The sequence below is a fragment of the Cydia amplana genome, chromosome 13 (genome assembly GCF_948474715.1).
Source record: "Cydia amplana chromosome 13, ilCydAmpl1.1, whole genome shotgun sequence".
NCBI lineage: Eukaryota > Metazoa > Arthropoda > Insecta > Lepidoptera > Tortricidae > Cydia > Cydia amplana.
Window position 1 is genome coordinate 1,173,104 of NC_086081.1, and position 22,642 is coordinate 1,195,745.

Here is a 22,642-nt window from a genome sequence, read left to right on the forward strand (position 1 = left end):
TTGTGAGCCGTGACCACTCAGATATATCTGCTGATGATTGTACCAAAATAGTTTTATATCAGTACAATTTGTAACTTTTTAAGTTTATTCTTATTCCTATGCCTTCAGGCACACATGCATTCATGCCTTATCACAAAATTATTGAACCATAGACTGCAGCAATCCTAATATGTAACTGCCAAGATCCTCATCCTGGTTAGTCCAAGAGACGTAAATATTTTTTGTAGTTTCATCGTCACCCTCAACTTTAATTAGCACGGATTCCACAGAGATGTTGCCATCAGATATAGTGATAGACCAACCTGATAGCTTCTCTGTTAGTAATCCTTTCAGCTTCTCTGCAGTCTTGAGGGCTGGACCCGGGTCGTCCAAACGCACAGTGCTTGTGAAACGGATGACATGCCTGTTAATGCCAATTTCATCGCACATTTCATCAATGTCTATGAGAGAAAGTCTATTGTCTTTGACACAGAGAATTCCATTCACTACACGCCGTCTCTTTGGATCTGGTGGCTGAGCATTGTATCTCACTGATTCAGCTTTCAGCAGCCTTAAAGACACATCAATTGGGATTTTAGTTGGAGTTGTAATGGTGCAAGTCTCTCCGTTGGCAGGCATGTAGCAGTTAATCTTGAACTCCTTTTCAATTTTGTCCTTCAAAAACTCCATTTTCTGTGCTTCACCATGTACTAGAAGGACATTCTTAGGTTCGCAATACTGAATCAGCTGCATGATGCCTTTAGCATCAGCGTGAGCAGAGAAAGACATGTATTCTACTGCCATTTTGACTTCCACCACTTGACGGTTTTCAAATTCTACTTTTTTGGCTCCATTTAAAATCTTATGACCAACAGTTCCTTGCACACAGAATCCAGGCATGATAACCATGTTTTGTTCGTAAGGTGCCCATTTCTTGAAGATGTTTAATGACAGTCCAGCATGTAACATGCCTGGGGTTGCGAAAACCACCATCGCACCAGGGTTATCTATGTATGTCTTATCAAAAGGTTTAATATGTTTAAAATCAAACATGTTTCTCTGAACAAAAGTCTTCCTGATCTTCTGATTTGTCCATGTGATGAACATTTTGTAGTAATTGTTTGCTTTTTCTGTGAGGCCTAAAGCAAAGTACACTGGGCACTTAAGATTCATCCGTTCCCAGTATGTTTCCAACAATATACAGAGTTCCTGGGCTCGGCCGAGAGCAAAAACAGGGATGAGGACTTTACCACCCTTTTCTACACATTCATGGACTTTCTTAAGGAAGTCTCTTTCACGGCATCTTTTGGAATCTCTGATAGTAGTAGCATAAGTTGACTCTGATATGAGCAAATCGGGTCTGCACTTGTCGATCCAAGCAGCTCCTAAATGTCTATCTGGAGTCATATTGTAGTCACCGGTGTAGACGACAGACTGAGATCCAACTCTGATCCAAAACATAGCAGCACCCAGCACATGCCCAGCATAGTACGCCTTTATTTCCAAATCATTGTCTACCATTACCGACTGGTGCAGTGTTACCGCAGTAACTTTCTTAATGCAATCTTTGATCATTTGAGAAGTAAAGAAGTTAGACTCACCTTTTCTTTCTACTGCAACTTTTCTCATGTCCTCTAGGAGTATAGGAGCGATGGCTTTTGTAGGATGTGTCATGTAAATCGGCCCAGTGTAGCCGACCATCTCCGACATGTAAGGCAGAGCACCACAGTGGTCTAAATGGAAATGCGAGATTATGACACAATCGATCTGGCTCGTGATTGGGCCTTCAGGGACAATGTAAGAGAAATCCGGGAAGCGGCGTTCGTCGTTATAGCCCATATGCATTCCACAGTCTAGCATAATGTTCTTCCCTCCCATGGATAAAAGAATACAGCTCCTGCCGACATCCTGGCCCGCCCCCAGCGGGGTAATCTTGATGTCAGGCATCACGGCAACACGAACTTTAACCTGCTTCTACACGATGGCGCAATAATGCGGTCCACCTTCACATAAACAAATTACCGCCCAGCAGTAGGTTATCTGTTGCAGGTAGTCATTAATAACTCTTTAAAATTATTCGTATGCTCGGATACGATACAATGAAGTAACTACCTGTACTTCACAAGTGATTATAACCTCTTCTTTTATCAATTACAAGTTTACGTCTTATCACAAGCTGTTTGATGTAAGCGCGCGGGTCCTGAATAAGTCAGCACTTTTCTGAATGTAAGAGAATATAGATTTAATTGCGCACTGTACAATAATACAGTTTGAAACGACGACGACGATAAATTAAACAAACACATAAAATTACAATAATTGGAATGTTGCAGGCTTACAGGCAATAAATTAAATTGACATAAAAATACTTTCCGTCAAAATCAAATCCTCACTATAAAGCCACTAGCACACGCTGAAACCATAGGTGATGTATAGGTGCGTTGTTCATTGTATACACATTCTGAACGTTTAATTCAGTTGCTCAAACACATTTTGCAATGACACTGACACTAAACTGACACAAGTATTTTAAAACGTATTCCCAGATCCCAGAAACCGAATTTGTTTCTTAAATTCGTGATTATTTATATTTTTATACACTCTAATTTCCTAAATAGCGTGCATTTCCTATACTAAAAGTTATATTACTTATTATATCATCTCTTAAATCCATTACTATCGGTTGTAAACCGTTATTTCGCACGATAATGTTAATTGAGTATGAGTGTTTGTGATAAGCTTATCAATCCGCACCAAGCGTCGCCGGCTCGCGCGGTGAGGACGTGTACACTACGCCCTGTGCCTTAAATATATTACTCTCTTTCTATAATAAAAAAGACAAAATGTCCGGAGAAGGTTCAAGCGGTGGTGGAAACAAGAAGGTGGCTCTTATCACCGGTATCACAGGACAGGTATTTGAATATTTATTTCGTTTACGAGGTTTTGGGTTTTTCCAAGAAGAAAAGCATTGTTTTTTGTAATGCACATTACAATCCTATAGCAATTTTAGACATCTGATAAGTATATAACTTTCCCTCAACTCTTATTGAAATGGTAAATATTCCTTAAATTAATATGTATTTATTAAACTAAATTGTTTTAACATTCTAATATTATCTGTTGCTAAACGTTTGTTGTTTATGATAAGGAATTTTATAAATGAAGTCATTTTAAACATTATTTTGTTTATTAACACACAACCCGCTAGGCTAGGATAGGCGGGTTGTCTGTTTGTTGGTGCATTTCACTACATATATACGGGTTTTCACGTGTTATCGGTTACGCAATAGTAGTAAAATTAATATAGATATTGAGTAAAATTCCCAAGGAATTTCAGGCTATTATAATATTCTTTTAATAGGAAATTCCCCTCACATTTAGGAACCATTATGAGTAATATTTCATAGCTGTTTAAGCTTTGGGATGCCATTCAAGCCACCAACAACAATAGCAACTTTATATAAAGTGTAATTCTATGGAACTTGAACTATGTACCTAAACAAAAGTCACTTAGTAAATTAACATTGAGAGACAATTTTAATATGGTGGTTTGTTTACATAGTTAGCAAGTTCCATAGAATTACACTTTAGGTACATATAATTCGCTTAGGCAATCATCGCATATCTTTGCTACTACAAACAAGAGTCTAACGTCAAGATCCATTTTCAAATCTGTGTTTGGCTTCAATCTTCGTTTGGTCCAGATCTGTGGATCTTGGCTCAACTCAGGTATGGAATTAATGTTGGACCAACCTCGGGCCATTTGAGTTGAAACTAATAAGTACCATTATTGAATGGTAAACTGATCTTATATTGCATACTAAACGAACGGGGTTTATTAATATTTAATCAATCTTCTTCTTCCTCGCGTTGTCCCGGCATTTTGGCCACGGCTCATGGGAACCTGGGGTCCGCTTGGCAACTAATCCCAGTAATTGGCATTAATATTTAATATTTATAATCCATTAATATTTAATCAATCATCAGACACTAATAGTAAATATTCACGAGTAATTCAATTCGTCGCTCTTACGCACAAGTTAACCGACACGGGAACCGGACGCGCCCTAATTATAATACACATTTTAGTAAATGGATAATATCTTGATTCACACCGTACGCTACATACCACGTTACATTGTATAGGAAGTTGCTACATTTCTATAGATCTTAATGCTCTATGCCGCGTAGGACATCTTCCAGACCTATCTTCAGTGGCGTAGCGGAGTAGCGTGTACCAATCTAGCCGCGGGCGAAAACCACATCTGCGAGGCCCTTTCCAATGTGTTTTCCCAAGCAGGGCCGGATCTAGGGTAGAGCGAGTGGAGCAGCCGCTCTAGGCGCCGGATGGCAAGGGGGGCGCCAAAATGGCAAATGAGAAAAAAAAGTTTTAAAAGACGCGAGTGTGGCGAGGGAGGGGGGGGTGTAAAATACGCTTGAAAACTTCAACGAAGGGCGCCAAAACCCGATTTTGCTCTACCCTGATTAAGGGCTCGGGCCGGCACTGTTCCCAAGGTAATAAAAAGGTTGGCTTATGCCCAGCTACGCCACTGCCTATATTGAACCGTTTAAATAGTTCTATTTTAGTAGCTGATAAATGCGAAAGCGGAAGTATAGAGAAGTTAACTTCCTCCCAAACCTTGTACTTGTAATATTTATTGCCATGAAACTTTTTTGTTTAAACCCAAAAACTCATCGCGATCGAGACTTCCGAAATATAAAAAGTATAATAAAAACAGTTTGTGAATAAAAAAAAATGTTTATCGGTTAAAAACATTAGCATTGTCTTAATTATTTGTATTGTCTACATTTCTACGGGCTGCGTGCTATGTGCATAACTATAATTACGCAATCACATATGTATTTCTGAATACAATACTTTCATTGACACTCGACATGATTCCAATTTTCCTCGCGTTTTTTATCGTTAACAGAACTTGTACATTCTAGATCTATGGGCGTAACGGACACATACTCATTGTATCATTTGACCCCCAGGACGGTTCCTACCTCGCCGAATTCCTCATCGATAAAGGCTACACCGTCCACGGCATCCTCAGACGCTCTTCTTCTTTCAACACGGGCCGCATTCAGCACCTCTACGAGAGACCAGCGTGTCACACTGGCGGTCGCATGCATTTGCACTACGGGGATCTTACGGACACTACCTGCTTGATTAGCATCATTGTCAAGGTAAGGAGTCGCTCCACATGTCTGTCTAATATGCCTCGTTCTCTCTCCCTCCAACCACCAGCTATCTATCTACCAGTGGGCGGTATCATCCCTTCCTTCTTCAACACGGGCTGCATCCAGCACCTCTACGAGAGACCAGCGTGTCACACTGGCGGCCGCATGCATTTGCACTACGGGGATCTTACGGACACTACCTGCTTGATTAGCATCATTGTCAAGGTAAGGAGTCCACGTGTCTCTGTCACATGCCTCGTTCTCTCTCCCTCCAACTCTTGGCTTATACCAGTGGGCGGTATCATCCCTTCCTTCTTCAACACGGGCCGCATCCAGCACCTCTAACGAGAGACCAGCGTGTCACACTGGCGGCCGCATGCATTTGCACTACGGGGATCTTACGGACACTACCTGCTTGATTAGCATCATTGTCAAGGTAAGGAGTCCACGTGTCTCTGTCACATGCCTCGTTCTCTCTCCCTCCAACTCTTGGCTTATACCAGTGGGCGGTATCATCCCTTCCTTCTTCAACACGGGCCGCATCCAGCACCTCTAACGAGAGACCAGCGTGTCACACTGGCGGCCGCATGCATTTGCACTACGGGGATCTTACGGACACTACCTGCTTGATTAGCATCATTGTCAAGGTACTCCTTACCTTGACAATGATGCTATCATTCATGCTATCGTTCATACTATGAAATGTCATTTTAGTCTACCGAATTAAAAAATAGACTTTAGATACCTGCCTCATCACTCATCAGCATTACTGTCAAGGTGGGTAACAAGAATACGAACAGAACTATGACTGTTTAACAATATGTAAAAAAAACTCTGACAAAAACCAATTTATTTATTTAGCTGATGACACCGCTACAGTTGTGTCTTTTTTTAGGGTTCCGTAGCCAAATGGCAAAAAACGGAACCCTTATAGATTCGTCATGTCTGTCTGTCTGTCTGTCCGTCTGTCCGTCTGTCTGTCCGTCCGTATGTCACAGCCACTTTTCTCCGAAACTATAAGAACTATACTGTTGAAACTTGGTAAGTAGATGTATTCTGTGAACCGCATTAAGATTTTCACACAAAAATAGAAAAAAAACAATAAATTTTTGGGGTTCCCCATACTTCGAACTGAAACTCAAAATTTTTTTTTTCATCAAACCCATACGTGTGGGGTATCTATGGATAGGTCTTCAAAAATGATATTGAGGTTTCTAATATCATTTTTTTCTAAACTGAATAGTTTGCGCGAGAGACACTTCCAAAGTGGTAAAATGTGTGTGTCCCCCCCCCCCCTGTAACTTCTAAAATAAGAGAATGATAAAACTAAAAAAATATACGATGTACATTACCATGTAAACTTCCACCGAAAATTGGTTTGAACGAGATCTAGTAAGTAGTTTTTTTTAATACGTCATAAATCGCCTAAATACGGAACCCTTCATGGGCGAGTCCGACTCGCACTTGTTTTTAATTGCCTAATTAGTCAACCGCCATTTTGATTACTATCATCAATCCAATCTAGTCCAAGCTAAAGAGTTTAAACTATATAACCGATAATTAACAAATAAAATAGATAATAGAATATGTTAAGTGTCCATGCTCGCGTCATGTATTTATTATACACTAGCGACGCGCCCCGGCTTCGCACGGGTTAACAAATTATACATAAACCTTCCTCTTGAATCACTCTATGTATTAAAAAAACCGCATCAAAATCCGTTGCGTAGTTTTAAAGATCTAAGCATACATAGGGACAGACAGCGGGAAGCGACTTTGTTTTATACTATGTAGTGATTTCCGATCACACCTTACCAGTAATGAGTAGCTAGTATAATATATAGGACACTTAACAGGCTCTGCCTATTATAGCATGAAATGTATTTCAATAAATACAGCAAGGTTGAGTGCGGCTTTCATACCTGAACAATAGTGTGATTACACGCTTTACGGCTTACGAATCGGTGTTTGCTAACCGTAGGTACATGTTGATATGGTTTATGATTCAATATAATTTCGAGCTGTGGTCATTTTTACGAGAGGTTTTGGTAGGTATATGTTACGCTTATTGAAAACTAGCCGTGACATCGCAGGCGGTCTTCTCGGTAAAGAGCGATCTCTTCTAGACAACTTTTTATACGTAACCTTTTACGTGCATTCGCTAATTTGATGTATACGTAATAAAAGGTTAATTAAGTATAACATAATTTCTTCCAGACTCGACCAAAAGAGATCTACAACCTCGGAGCGCAGTCGCACGTAAAAGTGTCTTTTGAACTGAGCGAATACACGGCGCAGGTGAGTTTTACCCATATACTTCTATAATTAACTTGTAAATTTTTAGGGTTTCCTACCCAAAGGGTAAAAACGGGACCGTATTACTAAGACTCCGCTGTCCGTCCGTCTGTCTGTCTGTCCAGATGTAACTCATGAAGTTCATGAACGGTGATAGCAAGACTGTTGAAAATTTCACAGATGATGTATTTCTGTTGCCGCTATATAACAACAAAATAAAATAAATATTTAAGTGGGGTCTTTTCCCCTTTTTGCGTGAGTCCGACTCGCACTTGGCCGGTTTTTTAACGACTTCATAATTTCAAGGTTTAATTCGGTTTAATCGTAACCGGTTTTTAAATTTAGGAGCCTTCCTCGGCTATCGTCGAAACATTATTTGAAAAATTTATCAAAAAATCATATGATTTTGATATCAAGGTTTTGATATCAAAACCTTGAAATATTTTATGCACATTCTTTGTGTAGGTATTTTTTAAAGTCTAAAACCTAAGTCTAAAAGTCTTGTATTTTGTTTCGACGAGCGACAGTATGTGAAGTGCTAACGGCATACTGTTTTGTGAAGTCAGTTCTTTAAGTATTAGAAGTTATTTAAAGTAGAGATGCACCGGATATCCGGTTACTATCCGGTATCCGGCCTATCCGGCCGTTATTTTAGTATCCGGCCGGATACCGGATAGTGGCCTACTATCCGGCCGGATACCGGATAGTAAAATTAACACATTTTGGGGTAAAAAATGGAATCTAAAAAACAGTCACGGTCATAATGCTAACGACACTGTAGATAGAAATGAATACGTAACCAATGTCACACAATACACTTATTTGTTTACATAAAAATACGCGCGCGCACTTGTAACTATAAATAAAGTATAAACGATCTTACTACGTAATGACATGATAAAACTCGTTACGATCCTAGAAATGTGTCCGCGCGAACGTTCACTACGAAACAGGTCGAAACCTGCACGACGCGCACCTGCAAAACTCAAAATATAGGTATATAGTTCCGCCGGCCGAATATCGGCGGCCGGACACCGGATATTCGGCCAGTGTCCAGGCCGGATATCCGGTATCCGGCCAAACAACTATCCGTTGCATCTCTAATTTAAAGACATTAAGTAACCAAACTCTATGTTTTAGGTGGACGCACTAGGTACCCTACGGCTACTGGAGGCAGTTAGAGCCGCGGGTTTAGAAAAGGAGACGCGAATCTATCAAGCCTCGACCTCGGAGCTGTATGGAAAAGTTGTAGAAGTCCCGCAGTCGGAAAAAACGCCGTTCTACCCACGATCGCCTTACGGTAAGCGGTAATATTTCTTTTTTAGGGTTCCGTACCTCAAAAGGAAACAACGGAACCCTTATAGGATCACTCGTGCGTATGTCTGTCTCTCCGACTATTCCCCCCTTTGTCTGCGAAACTACTGGGACTAAATTTTGAAATTTTAAATTTTGTTGTATGTAAACATGTATTTCTCAAGAAGTGATTATTCTTGTAATCTTTTGAGAAATAAACATCTTAAACCTAAACCTAAAAAAAATACACAAAATAGTTCTTTACTCGTGCGTATGTCTGTCTGTCCGACTATTCCCCCCTTTGTCTGCGAAACTACTGGGACTAAATTTTGAAATTTTACATTTTGAAGTATTATGTTAGTGTAAACATGTATTTCTCAGGAAGTGATTATTCTTGTAATCTTTTGAGAAATAAACATCTTAAACCTAAACCTAAAAAAAATACACAAAATAGTTCTTTACCTTTAGTTCTTTTTTTAGATGACAGGAAAACCTATTAGAAATCTGCAGTAAAGCGTGAGTCGGACTTAATGAAGGGAACCCTTGGAACGAGAGTCCGACTTGCACTTGTCCGGTTTTTTTATGATATAGGAGGCAAATGAGCAGAAGGAAAGCCGCAACACCAGGGGGGTTGTAAGTGCGTTACCGGCCTTTAAGATGCCTTTTCTTGAAGGTTTGAAGGTCGTAACAGTCCGGAAATACCGGAGGTAGTTCATTCCACAGTATCCATTTCTAAACTGAAATAAATGTCATATACTAAGAAAAAAACCGGCCAACGAGTCGGACTCGCGCACGGAGGGTTCCGCACCATCAACAAAAAATAGAGCAAAACACGCAAAAAAACGGTCACCCATCCAAGTACTGACCCCGCCCGACGTTGCTTAACTTCGGTCAAAAATCACGTTTGTTGTATGGGAGCCCCACTTAAATCTTTATTTTATTCTGTTTTTAGTATTTGTTGTTATAGCGGCAACAGAAATACATCATCTGTGAAAATTTCAACTGTCTAGCTGTCACGGTTCGTGAGATACAGCCTGGTGACAGACGGACGGACGGACGGACAGCGGAGTCTTAGTAATAGGGTCCCGTTTTTACCCTTTGGGTACGGAACCCCAAAAATGATCCAAGCCTCTAGTGCCCCAGGCTGGACTACTCGAAATAATAACAAATTAAAATATTTTCTCAAAATAATTTAATTTGTTCTAGTATGTACCCATTTCTGTTAGAATTGATATCAAAGCAATAGGAGTTTCCTTACGAAACGACATAATTTAAGTGATTTTGTATTTGATACCCTTTACTTACTAATTTTTTAAGGTATACCTATCTATAGGTATAGAATAGAATAGAATATATTTATTTGTATTAATTGTACATCGTCAGATTCAAACATTATTTACAATTATTATAAGATAGCTTAGCTTATATTATATAAATTTATTTTATGGTTTCGACATATTTAATCATTCATCCAGGAATTCTTTCACCGAGTAGTATGTTTTTTTACCTAAAAAAGTATGTGTCAAAACTTAAAATGATATTGTTTTCTCAAACATTTCTATCCTACTAGGACAAAACTTAAATAGTCGTGGTGACATTAGTCTTAAATCGTATTAACCATTATTAGAATTGATTTTTACCTCAAATATCACCCAGTAATGCAAACCAGTATTGAGTAGAAAGTATAATGGATGCTCTCCGGATGTTTCATACATTCTCGGACGTTTGTCTTTCGATTCTTCTGCCTATTCGCCAAGGTAAACACAACCTTATTACAAATGGCATAAGGTCCACCGATGGATGGTTAAGAGTGTTGCTGTTTGTACTACGGAGGTAAATTCTTTCGATTTCGCAATCGGATCCGTTCACTATTGTATTGAATAAAAACCGGCCAAGTGCGAGTCGGACTCGCGCACGGAGGGTTCCGCACCATCAACAAAAAATAGAGCAAAACAAGCAAAAAAACGGTCACCCATCCAAGTACTGACCCCGCCCGACGTTGCTTAACTTCGGTCAAAAATCACGTTTGTTGTATGGGAGCCCCACTTAAATCTTTATTTTATTCTGTTTTTAGTATTTGTTGTTATAGCGGCAACAGAAACATCATCTGTGAAAATTTCAACTGTCTAGCTATCACGGTTCGTGAGATACAGCCTGGTGACAGACGGACGGACGGACGGACAGCGGAGTCTTAGTAATAGGGTCCCGTTTTTACCCTTTGGGTACGGAACCCTAAAAACCAGCAAAAATAGCTTTTATTGGTATGATACACTTTTTCTCGAGTGACTGAATTTGACAGCTAATCTAGATGGCATTATACGGCTCCGTACATTATATGAGAAGTTTAGAACTCTAAGGAGTCTAAGGGCTACTTACACCAGTACAATTTGACCCTGGGTTAACGGTTTGACCGGTTAACCCCAGGTTAGTGGGATGGTGCAAGTGGCGCTAATTATAAAAAGTTACCATTTAACAATTTTGTTATCACAAAATACGGCGCCGCCGCACCTGCAGTCTTTAGCTGCCAAACTCGAAGCACGATTTTTTTCTAGGTCTTAGACATTTAAACGAGTTAGTCACAATCGCAGTTTCAATCCAAGTCAAAGGGTTTGACCGCCAAAGATGTCAACTGACGTGCGCGGCTACAGACCAATATAGTTTGTCAAAGGACTGTCTCATTTCAAACATAGACACAGAGAATCGTACTATCTTCGTCTTACACTAGTACTAGCACCCAAAAGAAAAGAATGAGTATTTTTTATGTGTTAGTCAGCAAACGAGCTGACGAGCCGCCTGATGGGAAGCGGTCATCGTCGCCCATGGACATAAGCAACATCACAGGAGCCACTTAACCCTTAAATGTATAGTGATGCATTTATACACACAACATAAACATCAAATGTTATGCATTATTAAACAAATTCTATTTGTTCTTGTATATTATTTCAATAGTAAAACTAATAAATTTTCCGAATTATTACATAAATTTACGCAGTATTTTAATTTATAAAAGTTACATTTGTTTATAGACAAAATGTCGGAAAACTTGGAAAAACCTGGAAGCTGATGATTTTTAGTATGTGATTTTGGGCAGATTTTTCGGGGTTTGTGATTATTTTATATTTACAAACTTTATCATAGAAACATCACAAATAGTGTACCTTTCTGTTGGCAGTTAAGATTTTTCCTATACCCCTTACTAATAGCTTTATATTTCCAAAAATATGATTTAGACTATGCAACTTTTAACACTGATTTCGCAGTGAAAATCGATGATATCATTTTTTTTACTATTTTTCCTAGAAACGGCAAACAATTATGTGATACATATATTAATTTCGGGCAAAAAGAAAAAATCATGTATAAGCGTTGCCGAACCTTGAGAACCCTAAATACCCGCTTCTTGAAGAATCCCATGTCGTAGCGCAAAGGAAATACTTCAGGAGGCAACTCATTCCACATTCTGCACGATCTGGGAAGAAACGAGCGATATACCCGTATATTCTTGGTGTGCCTTGGCCATGTATCTAAGAAGTATTTTATAGTTTTTTAAGTTCTTATTTACTGACAATTTGGTTTGACCAACTATATCAACCTTCGTGCAATCCGAAAAGGTTTACGTGATGGCAGCGTTCAAAGAGTTTAATCCTTAATTTAAGCTCTATTCTCTTATAAACATAACATTTCCTATATTTAATTTCACAAACGGGTCTACCGCGATATAATTCCATTGTTTTTACCTTAAATTCCAACGTTTCAGCTGAGTTGCAGCAGCTGTGGTAAGGGTAACGTCGGAATTTAAGGTAAAAACAATGAAATTATATCGCTGTAGACCCGTTTGTGAAATTAAATAGGTGTACAGAACGCGAGAGTTTAAAGTATTATATAAAATTTCCTTATATTACAATTACAGCCTGCGCAAAACTCTACGGCTACTGGATAACGATAAACTACCGCGAGGCCTACGGCATGTTCGCCTGCAACGGCCTCCTCTTCAACCACGAGAGTCCGCGGCGAGGCGAGAACTTCGTCACCAGGAAGATCACCCGCGGCATCGCGAAGATTACTTTAGGCCTCATGGAGTATATAGAGCTGGGGAATTTGGACTGTAAGAGGGATTGGGGGCATGCCAAGGATTATGTTGAGGTGATTATTTTAGTTTCTTTCTTTAAACCTTTAGGTCTCTTCAACCACGAGAGTCCCTGACGAGAACAGGTTAGGAAGATCACCCGCGGCATCGCGAAGATTACTTTAGGCCTCATGGAGTATATAGAGCTGGGGAATTTGGACTGTAAGAGGGATTGGGGACATGCCAAGGATTATGTTGAGGTGATTATTTTAGTTTCTTTCTTTAAACCTTTAGGTCTCTTCAACCACGAGAGTCCCTGACGAGAACAGGTTAGGAAGATCACTCGTGGCATCGCGAAGATTACTTTAGGCCTCATGGAGTATATAGAGCTGGGGAATCTGGACTGTAAGAGGGATTGGGGGCATGCCAAGGATTATGTTGAGGTGATTATTTTAGTTTCTTTCTTTAAACCTTTAGGTCTCTTCAACCACGAGAGTCCCTGACGAGAACAGGTTAGGAAGATCACCCGGGGCATCGCGAAGATTACTTTAGGCCTCATGGAGTATATAGAGCTGGGGAATTTGGACTGTAAGAGGGATTGGGGGCATGCCAAGGATTATGTTGAGGTAATTATTTTAGTTTCTTTCTTTAAACCTTTAGGTCTCTTCAACCACGAGAGTCCCTGACGAGAACAGGTTAGGAAGATCACCCGCGGCATCGCGAAGATTACTTTAGGCCTCATGGAGTATATAGAGCTGGGGAATTTGGACTGTAAGAGGGATTGGGGGCATGCCAAGGATTATGTTGAGGTAATTATTTTAGTTTCTTTCTTTAAACCTTTAGGTCTCTTCAACCACGAGAGTCCCTGACGAGAACAGGTTAGGAAGATCACCCGCGGCATCGCGAAGATTACTTTAGGCCTCATGGAGTATATAGAGCTGGGGAATTTGGACTGTAAGAGGGATTGGGGACATGCCAAGGATTATGTTGAGGTGATTATTTTAGTTTCTTTCTTTAAACCTTTAGGTCTCGCCAACCACGAGAGTCCGCGACGAGAACTGTCTTGAGGAAGATCACCCGCGGCATCGCGAAGATTACTTTAATAAATAATAAATAAAATAAAAAGTCATTTATTGTCGCAAAACACAGTAACAAAATAAAACAAACAAGGAAAAAGAAAAAAAAAGAGGCCTCTTGGAGTATATAGAGCTATAGAGTATATAGATATATATAGAGCTTTAGGCCTCATGGAGTATATAGAGCTGGGGAATTTGGACTGTAAGAGGGATTGGGGGCATGCCAAGGATTATGTCGAGGTGAATATGTTAGTTTATTTAATACCTTTAGGTCTCTTCAACCAGGAGAGTCCCTGACGAGAACTGTCTTGAGGAAGATCACCCGAGGCGTCGCGAAGATCACATTAGGGCTCATGTAGTCGCTTATCCATTCAGATTATGTAGACCTAAATTTACGAACAAGCCATTAAGGGTCGGTTGCACCAAATTAACCGTTCGTATCGTTAAAGTGTTCGCTAAATTTGTATGTATGGAAAGTTTCGCCGGCTGACGTTAATCACTCTGTTAAGTGTGATTGGTGCAACTGGCCCTTAATGTGAACTAATTTTGGCAACAGATAAAATTACAGTCTAAAATTAATAACTAAACTAATCTTCATCAAATGTCCCAAAATTTGAAACTTAGTCAACATATTATAGTTAAAACACTTCAGATGAAAAATGTGTACATTATTGTTTAATTTAACCTTTTGGACGCCAATGACCAATATATACGCACCGCAGGTCCAACGTCAAAGACGTATTAATCGGTCATAGACCACAGAGCAACATAGACCTAGGTGCATATGCATAAAGTTCAATTTCAGTTTTGACACTTCGGTGACCTGGCGTCTGAGAGACAGCTTTTGCGTTTGACACGGCGTCGAAAAGGTTAAATATTGATCATCCGAAACTGGCAAGGCAACATTCAACTATTATGGCAACCAAATCAAAAATAAATAATATTGTATAGAATCGGCACAGGGCGGACACGCCATACATCACACACACAAATATCTCTTAGCAGTTAACAACCATGGCAATAGGGTGCATATCTCGACACGATTAGAACATAAACATAATACAAGATCAGTGGCTGTGCAAAAATATGAAATACCCCGCGTTACTAACTATTATGGAGACAGAACATTAAGAAAAAGGTTGCCGTATTTTTTAAATAGTCTGCCTGAAAATATCAAGCTCGAGCCCAATAAAATTAAATTTAAAAAAGCACTAATGCTGCACTTACTGAAAACACTTGGGTGACAATTGTATGCCTGTGCCTGCAAATGTCACTCAAGTGAAGTTAGTTATAGCTACGATGTTAGTTTTAATTTTTAATATGTTAATTACGTTGATTATGTAAGTACTTACAACAGAGACTCGCGTCTGCAGTCAAACTGTGCAAACAGTTTTGCAGGGAACAAATTATAAGTATTCATGTATTAATAATAACAAATAACAGAGACAGAGATTACAACAGAGACTCGCGCCTGCAGTCAAACTGTGCAAACAGTTTTGCAGGGAACTGTATTAGATTATAAGTATTCATGTATTAATAATAACAAATAAATAAAAATAAAATAAAAAATACATCAAAAATGATTTGCGTTTATATGTGTGCGCGGCACGTCTGTACACGCGTCATTGTGTATCTGACGGACTTCTGGCATGCTCTCAGTAGAGCGACTTACGCACACATTCATGTCGCGGCCTGTCGCGGGGCGAGGTAATCCGAGTCGGGGCGGGGCGGTGCGTGTCCGTTCTGTATGATAATACTATTACTTATTCTGTAGAATCGGTTCGAATCAAACCATCCTAATATTCCTATCCTTTTCCAGGCAATGTGGCTAATGCTGCAACAAGACGAGCCGGAAGACTTCGTAGTGGCCACAGGAGAGACGCACAGCGTGCGCGAATTCGTTGAGAAAGCGTTCGCGGTCGTCGGACGGACGGTCGTGTGGCGCGGCGCCGGTGTGGACGAGACCGGACACGACGCCACAACCGACCAGCTGCTGATCAAAGTGAACCCGAAATACTTCAGGCCTACTGAAGTGGTGAGTTTCTTAGTTTCAAACCATTGTATTTATAAGTTAAGAGTGACAGAGATAGTAATACTGTATCGCGGTCGTCGGACGGACGGTCGTGTGGCGCGGCGCCGGTGTGGACGAGACCGGACACGACGCCACAACCGACCAGCTGCTGATCAAAGTGAACCCGAAATACTTCAGGCCTACTGAAGTGGTGAGTTTCTTAGTTTCAAACCATTGTATTTATAAGTTAAGAGTGACAGAGATAGTAATACTGTATCGCGGTCGTCGGACGGACGGTCGTGTGGCGCGGCGCCGGTGTGGACGAGACCGGACACGACGCCACAACCGACCAGCTGCTGATCAAAGTTAACCCGAAATACTTCAGGCCTACTGAAGTGGTGAGTTTCTTAGTTTCAAACCATTGTATTTATAAGTTAAGAGTGACAGAGATAGTAATACTGTATCGCGGTCGTCGGACGGACGGTCGTGTGGCGCGGCGCCGGTGTGGACGAGACCGGACACGACGCCACAACCGACCAGCTGCTGATCAAAGTGAACCCGAAATACTTCAGACCTACTGAAGTGGTGAGTTTCTTAGTTTTTTACCATTTATAAGTTAAGAGTGACAGAGATAGTACTACTGTATCGCGGTCGTCGGACGGACGGTCGTGTGGCGCGGCACTGGTATGGACGAGACCGGACACGACGCTGAAACAGATCAGCTGCTGATCAAAGTGAACCCGAAATACTTCAGACCTACTGAAGTCGTGAGTTTCTTACTATTTGACCATTATATTTATAAGTTAAGAGTGACAGAGATAGTAATACTGTATCGCGGTCGTCGGACGGACGGTCGTGTGGCGCGGCGCCGGTGTGGACGAGACCGGACACGACGCCACAACCGACCAGCTGCTGATCAAAGTGAACCCGAAATACTTCAGGCCTACTGAAGTGGTGAGTTTCTTAGTTTTTTTACCAGTCTATCCACACCGTGTCATCATCATCTTCCTCGCGTTGTTGCCTCATGGGAGCCTGGGGTCCGCTAGGCAACTAATCTCAGGAATTTGCGTGGGCACTAGTTTTACGAAACCGACTACCATCTGACCTTCCAACCCAAAGGGTAAACTGGGCCCCTATTGGAATTAGTCCGGTTTTCTCACAATGTTTTCCTTCACCAAAAAGCGACTGGTAAATATCAAATCCCATCAAAAACATTACATGTAAAAAGGTGCAAGTCTCGCAACGCTTTTACTACAAAAAAGTTTTGAGATGTAATGTGAAACCAAGTCGGTTATTTTAATCAGTGCCAGGGGGTGTTAAAACCGTATCAATAAGATATCTTTAATTTGTAATACATATAATGACTTTTTGATGGGATCTCATCTCTTTTTGTAGGCAGTCCTTCTTTTCGGGTACTCATACCCATACTATGTATACACATATCATAACTAAACATATCTTCATTCATACTCACATCGTACATCGTAGTGTACCTTTACTTTACCTACTATTTGTAGGAACTGCAACAGTAACTTTGTAATATCATATATTTATATGGGATTACAAACTTACTTATGCAGTTCTCAGATCTTTAAAACGTGACTGATATTGCAATATTTTTAGGTTTACCCTTTATGTGGCCATTAAACCCTAACTCTGTACCAAATTTCAGCTCTCTGAGTTTATGGGAAGTACTAATTCTATTCTGATGATCATGAGTGAGTGAATGAGTGTCATAAATGCGAAACTTTGCTTTCGCTTAACTTCGGAACTAAGTGACCTACAGACTTGAAATTTTGGATTTTAAGTATGTGATTATTGCTTACTGGATGACGAAAATTTCTGCGATCTGGTCTTATCCATAGGTTCCCAAATAGGGGCCTGAAAATGCGGCGAAATGGTTCCAGTCAGTAGCGGCTGGTAGCTATGTATTATGGGTGTTCACTCACAATAGAAAACAAAAACTAAACCTACACATTCAATTAACCGTCGCAAAGTACCTAGATGTCGGTTTCCGTCCACCCGGTCATTGAACTCTCTCATAGATTTTCGGTATTACGAATATCTTGACGACCGATAGACGCCAACTGCAGTTCATTTTACAAATGGATATAATGTTTTTATTTAAATTTTATGGAAAGATGTGCTAAATTGTTAACACACCTGTTTCGGTCCAAACAAACTCACCGCACTGCCGTTGACCGCGCCCGCGCCAAACACAAAACATATAGTTAACACGAAAAACAAAATAAGCTAGTTACTTTTATCACACAACACAACCACGGTGTTTTTGCATATTGATCTGATTTAAGAAATATATAAGTTTTTGTTTTTGACTAACATTGCTACGAAAGTTCAAGGTCGTCCATAATTTAACTCAAGTCTATTTTGTAAACTTTTTCACATTCTCACGTTAAATTCATTAATTTTTAAACACCTGACAACAAACAAATTATGTTCTTTAACTGTTTAAACTCTTGTTTCATTATTTAGAATGAAAAAAAGCCAAAATTGCATTCCCGCACATACTTTAAAATTGGCAGAATTGGCTAAGGTCTGTTTAGAAACAACATCAACATGGCGCGCGGGATGCGCGCGCAGATCAACCGGGCTCGGAGCGCCGCACCGATTTTGCCTCTTCCCTCATAGAAAATCTTTTGTTTCACGTGCGTAGCTATGGCGATTCTTCTCTTTCGCTCTTATTGAATTTCCTATTGATCGAATGTACTAAATCTTTTTCCATAGGAGCGCAATCCAAAGCGCTCCGCTCGCGCGTTACCTTTGATTTCTATGAAATTATAGGAGTACGCCGTGTAGGTAGTGGTGAGCTGTCTATAAACTTATAATGAATAAAGTTTATTATTTAATTGGTACTGAGTTTTTTACGATAGATCTTAAATAGTAATATATTAAATAGGTACCATAATTTCATTTTGATTATTTATGGGAGTGCACCGCACAAGCGCTCCTTAAGGCAAGCCGCGCCTGGTTCCAGTAAAGGATGGTACGGCAGTGTTTGCTTCGCGCTCGACTTGACAGATGATATTTCGTACATAAGTTCCGAAAAACACATTGGTACGAGCCGGGGTTTGAACTCGCGATTTCCGGATTGCAAGTTGCACGCTCTTACCGCTAGGCCACCAGCGCTTTTTAGGGTTCCGTAGCCAAATGGCAAAAAACGGAACCCTTATAGATTCGTCATGTCTGTCTGTCTGTCCGTCTGTCTGTCCGTCCGTATGTCACAGCCACTTTTCTCCGAATCTATAAGAACTATACTGTTGAAACTTGGTAAGTAGATGTATTCTGTGAACCGCATTAAGATTTTCACACAAAAATAGAAAAAAAAACAATAAATTTTTGGGGTTCCCCATACTTCGAACTGAAACTCAAAAATTTTTTTTTCATCAAACCCATACGTGTGGGGTATCTATGGATAGGTCTTCAAAAATGATATTGAGGTTTCTAATATCATTTTTTTCTAAACTGAATAGTTTGCGCGAGAGACACTTCCAAAGTGGTAAAATGTGTGTCCCCCCCCTGTAACTTCTAAAATAAGAGAATGATAAAACTAAAAAATATATATGATGTACATTACCATGTAAACTTCCACCGAAAATTGGTTTGAACGAGATCTAGTAAGTAGTTTTTTTTATACGTCATAAATCGCCTAAATACGGAACCCTTCATGGGCGAGTCCGACTCGCACTTGGCCGCTTTTCCACGACAAATTGCCAACGGGATATGAAATGAAATCCCTATTGTTCCAGGACTTGCTTCTCGGCGACGCATCCAAAGCGAAGGCCAAGCTGGGCTGGTCGCCGCGCGTGTCGTTCCCGGAGCTGGTGCGGGACATGGTGCGCGCCGACCTGGCGCTCATGGCCGACCACCCGGAGGCGTAGGTACCACTCACACCACAAAACAGATACAGTACATAAATCAATCTACATACAAAGTGCGCTCGAGCAACGCACACATAGACACCGCTCACGGACACGATATCTCGGACCGGTTGTACCTGACACTTACACCGCCACTCTGTGTAAAGCTTTGGATTCCTCCGAAAACGGTGCCGTCATATAGCGGCCGCAGAAGACGGCCGTCTTCACGGTGGCGACATGTGGAAAGTACCACGGCGTCATAACACACCGTCATCCACCAAGGTCGAAGCGGGAAATTTGAAAAATGTAGGCGCGATGGGATAACGTCCCATAGAAAATTTGAATTTCGCGCCTTTTCCTACTGACAAGATTTGCTCGATCATCTATAATTTACTTGGAGGATGAAATATCATCGGAAGAGGAAAATAATCGTAGTACGGAATCATTTATTCAAATCTCGTGTCATTTATTCAAAATGGCGTCACCGCTATCTAATAAAACGTTCACGAAACTATCGACACCGTCATGACGGCCGTCATCTTACGTTACGTTGACAATCAACGTAACGTAACGCCGTCTAGGAAACCGCGCCATCTTGTTTACATAGACAACGTTCTAGTGACGTCAGTCAACGCTATATAAAATAAATAAATAAATAAAATAAATAAAAAGCTTTTATTTCAGGCAGTACCCATATACCCATATACATAGCGGCCGTAATATATAGCGGCCGTAATATGACGGCACCGTTTTCGGAGGAATCCAAAGCTTTAGTGCACGCTGCTCACATCACGCGTGAGCCCACAGCCACGCTGCACGCCGTGCCGAGCGAGCGTCCACTCAAGCCCACAGACAAGACATCCTCCAGACTGAGCATAGTAGCGCTACCCCCTCTGCCACAAATATACGGTAGTTTTACTCCATTTTCGAGTCAAAGTGTCTTTGTGTGACGTCCGTGTCTCAACGGACCAATCACGGCACGGGACTCGCCTCGTCCCCCGCACCCCAGTATTTTTGGCAGCATCGGTTTCATGAAATAATTGCTCTAAACTCCGTCTAGAGGATTCCTAGTCTACGCTCAGGCCTTACACCTATGTTACCCCCTGCAGTGATTGTACAAGCCACACTCTACTGTCCATCGGTGGACCTTATTACAAAAGGCATAAGGGATATATACTGACTTAGAGAGAATGAATTGTCTATCTATTCGTTTAGTGATCCGAGTGACAATGACATCACAATCACACTTAGCAATCACAAGAAACAATATTTATTAAGTTACAATTTACTTTTACAATTAAATTGCAGAAAACTGGGCCGTTCAAAGTATGTGTCCCGGGTAGATGTTGACTCCATCGTCTCTCAGCATCTGAGCTGTGCGGCCTGGTAATACTTTTTATTTTCAATGATACCATAGAGAAAAAAATACATAGAGTGCTCACTCCATACATCAGTTTTAGTACCAAAAAGACTATTAGCATCTAGCATCGAGTAGCGGAACTATCAGTACTGCTACTTGACAATAGATGTAGCACCGACCGGAAAGTCTTATGCTGTTGAGATAAGACTTTCCGGTCGGTGCTACATCTATTGTCAAGTAGCAGTACTGATAGTTCCGCTACTCGATGCTAGATGTAGACACTGAAATTAATAGTCTGAACTGATGTATGGAGTGAGCACTCTTGTCTTACTATATTTCTCTATGATGATACGTACAAAAAAGGGCTATGACTGTTAGAAAATGCCTTATGGCAGTAAGTCCGCAGTGTTTGTGTGCTGTTACTGTGCAATAAAGAATTAAATATTATATAATACCTACTATAATAACTATTGGCCGTTGCAATGTCAGTTTTCATTTTCAAGTGAATTCATTACGTATTTAATAAAATTATAAATGCATTTGGTACATGTTACTTAGGCTGCCTGTCCACGGGAGCAGAGAGCAAGATAAAAATCCACCAATAGCGCAAAGAGGAGCGGAGATTGTACGCAATTCTATCGCTGGATCTCTCGCAGCTCCGCTGCCTCACTCTGCTCCAGTGGACAGGCAGCCTTATATGAGAGATGCATTTCATAATTTGTAAAGATGTATTAATTGTACTAGTTGTATTAATTGTTTGTACTAGCAATAAAATAAGGTCATTTTTTTGTAGTTAAGTAGTGAGTTTTGGTTGTCACCTGACGAAACAAACGGCCAGATGCCAGATTAAGTTAGAATTTTGTAGAATTATCGGATTTAATGTTAAAAATTTAAAATACATTGAATTGAAATTGAATTATCATTTATGTTCATTTTATTTATTTATTGTATGTATAGTGCCCGATCGGCCAATCACGAATTATGACAGTTGGAAATACCCAAACGACTATTTGAAATGAAATGGATTAACTGTCAGAAAAAACAAGGGTCTATATGCCTGCTACAGTGGTTGCCTGGTTGCCTATATTGGTTACAACATTTATTAATTGATAATTATAATATACTGGTTTATATTACTTGTTACTTCAATGTTAGCTATAATTTGTTTAATTTGAAGTATTATTTTAAGAATTTAAGCATCACATACTTGTATGTTTATTTTGTTAATTTTTCTTTGCCTGCTCGTAAACATATGTACAGCCAAGTAGGTACATAATTCTAAAATAATGTCACTATTATAAAATATATTTGCAATAATATATATCTGTAACATTCCTTTAAGCGCTTTATACCTATATGTATAAAGTAGTTAGTCAACGAGATGATAAAAAGTGTATAATTTATAGAAATATATTTAGCTGCATAACATGATTTTTGTATAAAATAAAAATCAAATGAAATATGATCATCTCTCCCTGGTATGGCTTTAGCTGT

General features: G+C 40.2%; 2 protein-coding genes across 2 annotated transcripts; one reads left to right on the top strand and one right to left on the bottom strand.

Moving 5' to 3' along the window:
• Positions 1-66: 66 nt before the first annotated feature.
• Positions 67-2,284, bottom strand: LOC134653316 (integrator complex subunit 11). The gene has a single exon (XM_063508642.1). It carries the CDS (start codon positions 1,924-1,926, stop codon positions 139-141), a length of 1,788 nt encoding a protein of 595 aa, XP_063364712.1. The 5' UTR covers positions 1,927-2,284; the 3' UTR covers positions 67-138.
• A 250-nt stretch (positions 2,285-2,534) lies between these two features.
• LOC134653318 (GDP-mannose 4,6 dehydratase) lies at positions 2,535-21,174 on the top strand. The gene is made up of 8 exons (XM_063508643.1): positions 2,535-2,891; positions 4,978-5,172; positions 7,384-7,464; positions 8,602-8,761; positions 12,668-12,900; positions 15,719-15,934; positions 19,678-19,809; positions 21,097-21,174. Exons 1-7 carry the CDS (start codon positions 2,823-2,825, stop codon positions 19,807-19,809), a joined length of 1,086 nt encoding a protein of 361 aa, XP_063364713.1. The 5' UTR covers positions 2,535-2,822; the 3' UTR covers positions 21,097-21,174.
• The last annotated feature ends 1,468 nt before the right edge of the window (positions 21,175-22,642 follow it).

Bases quoted from the DNA above. Each gene is read 5' to 3' on its own strand.
- LOC134653316 (XM_063508642.1), bottom strand. From the start codon at position 1,926: ATGCCTGACATCAAGATTACCCCGCTGGGGGCGGGCCAGGATGTCGGC.
- LOC134653318 (XM_063508643.1), top strand. From the start codon at position 2,823: ATGTCCGGAGAAGGTTCAAGCGGTGGTGGAAACAAGAAGGTGGCTCTT. The intron at 7,465-8,601 runs GTGAGTTTTACC...TCTATGTTTTAG, and splicing joins TGAGCGAATACACGGCGCAG to GTGGACGCACTAGGTACCCT. The intron at 8,762-12,667 runs GTAAGCGGTAAT...TTACAATTACAG, and splicing joins CTACCCACGATCGCCTTACG to CCTGCGCAAAACTCTACGGC.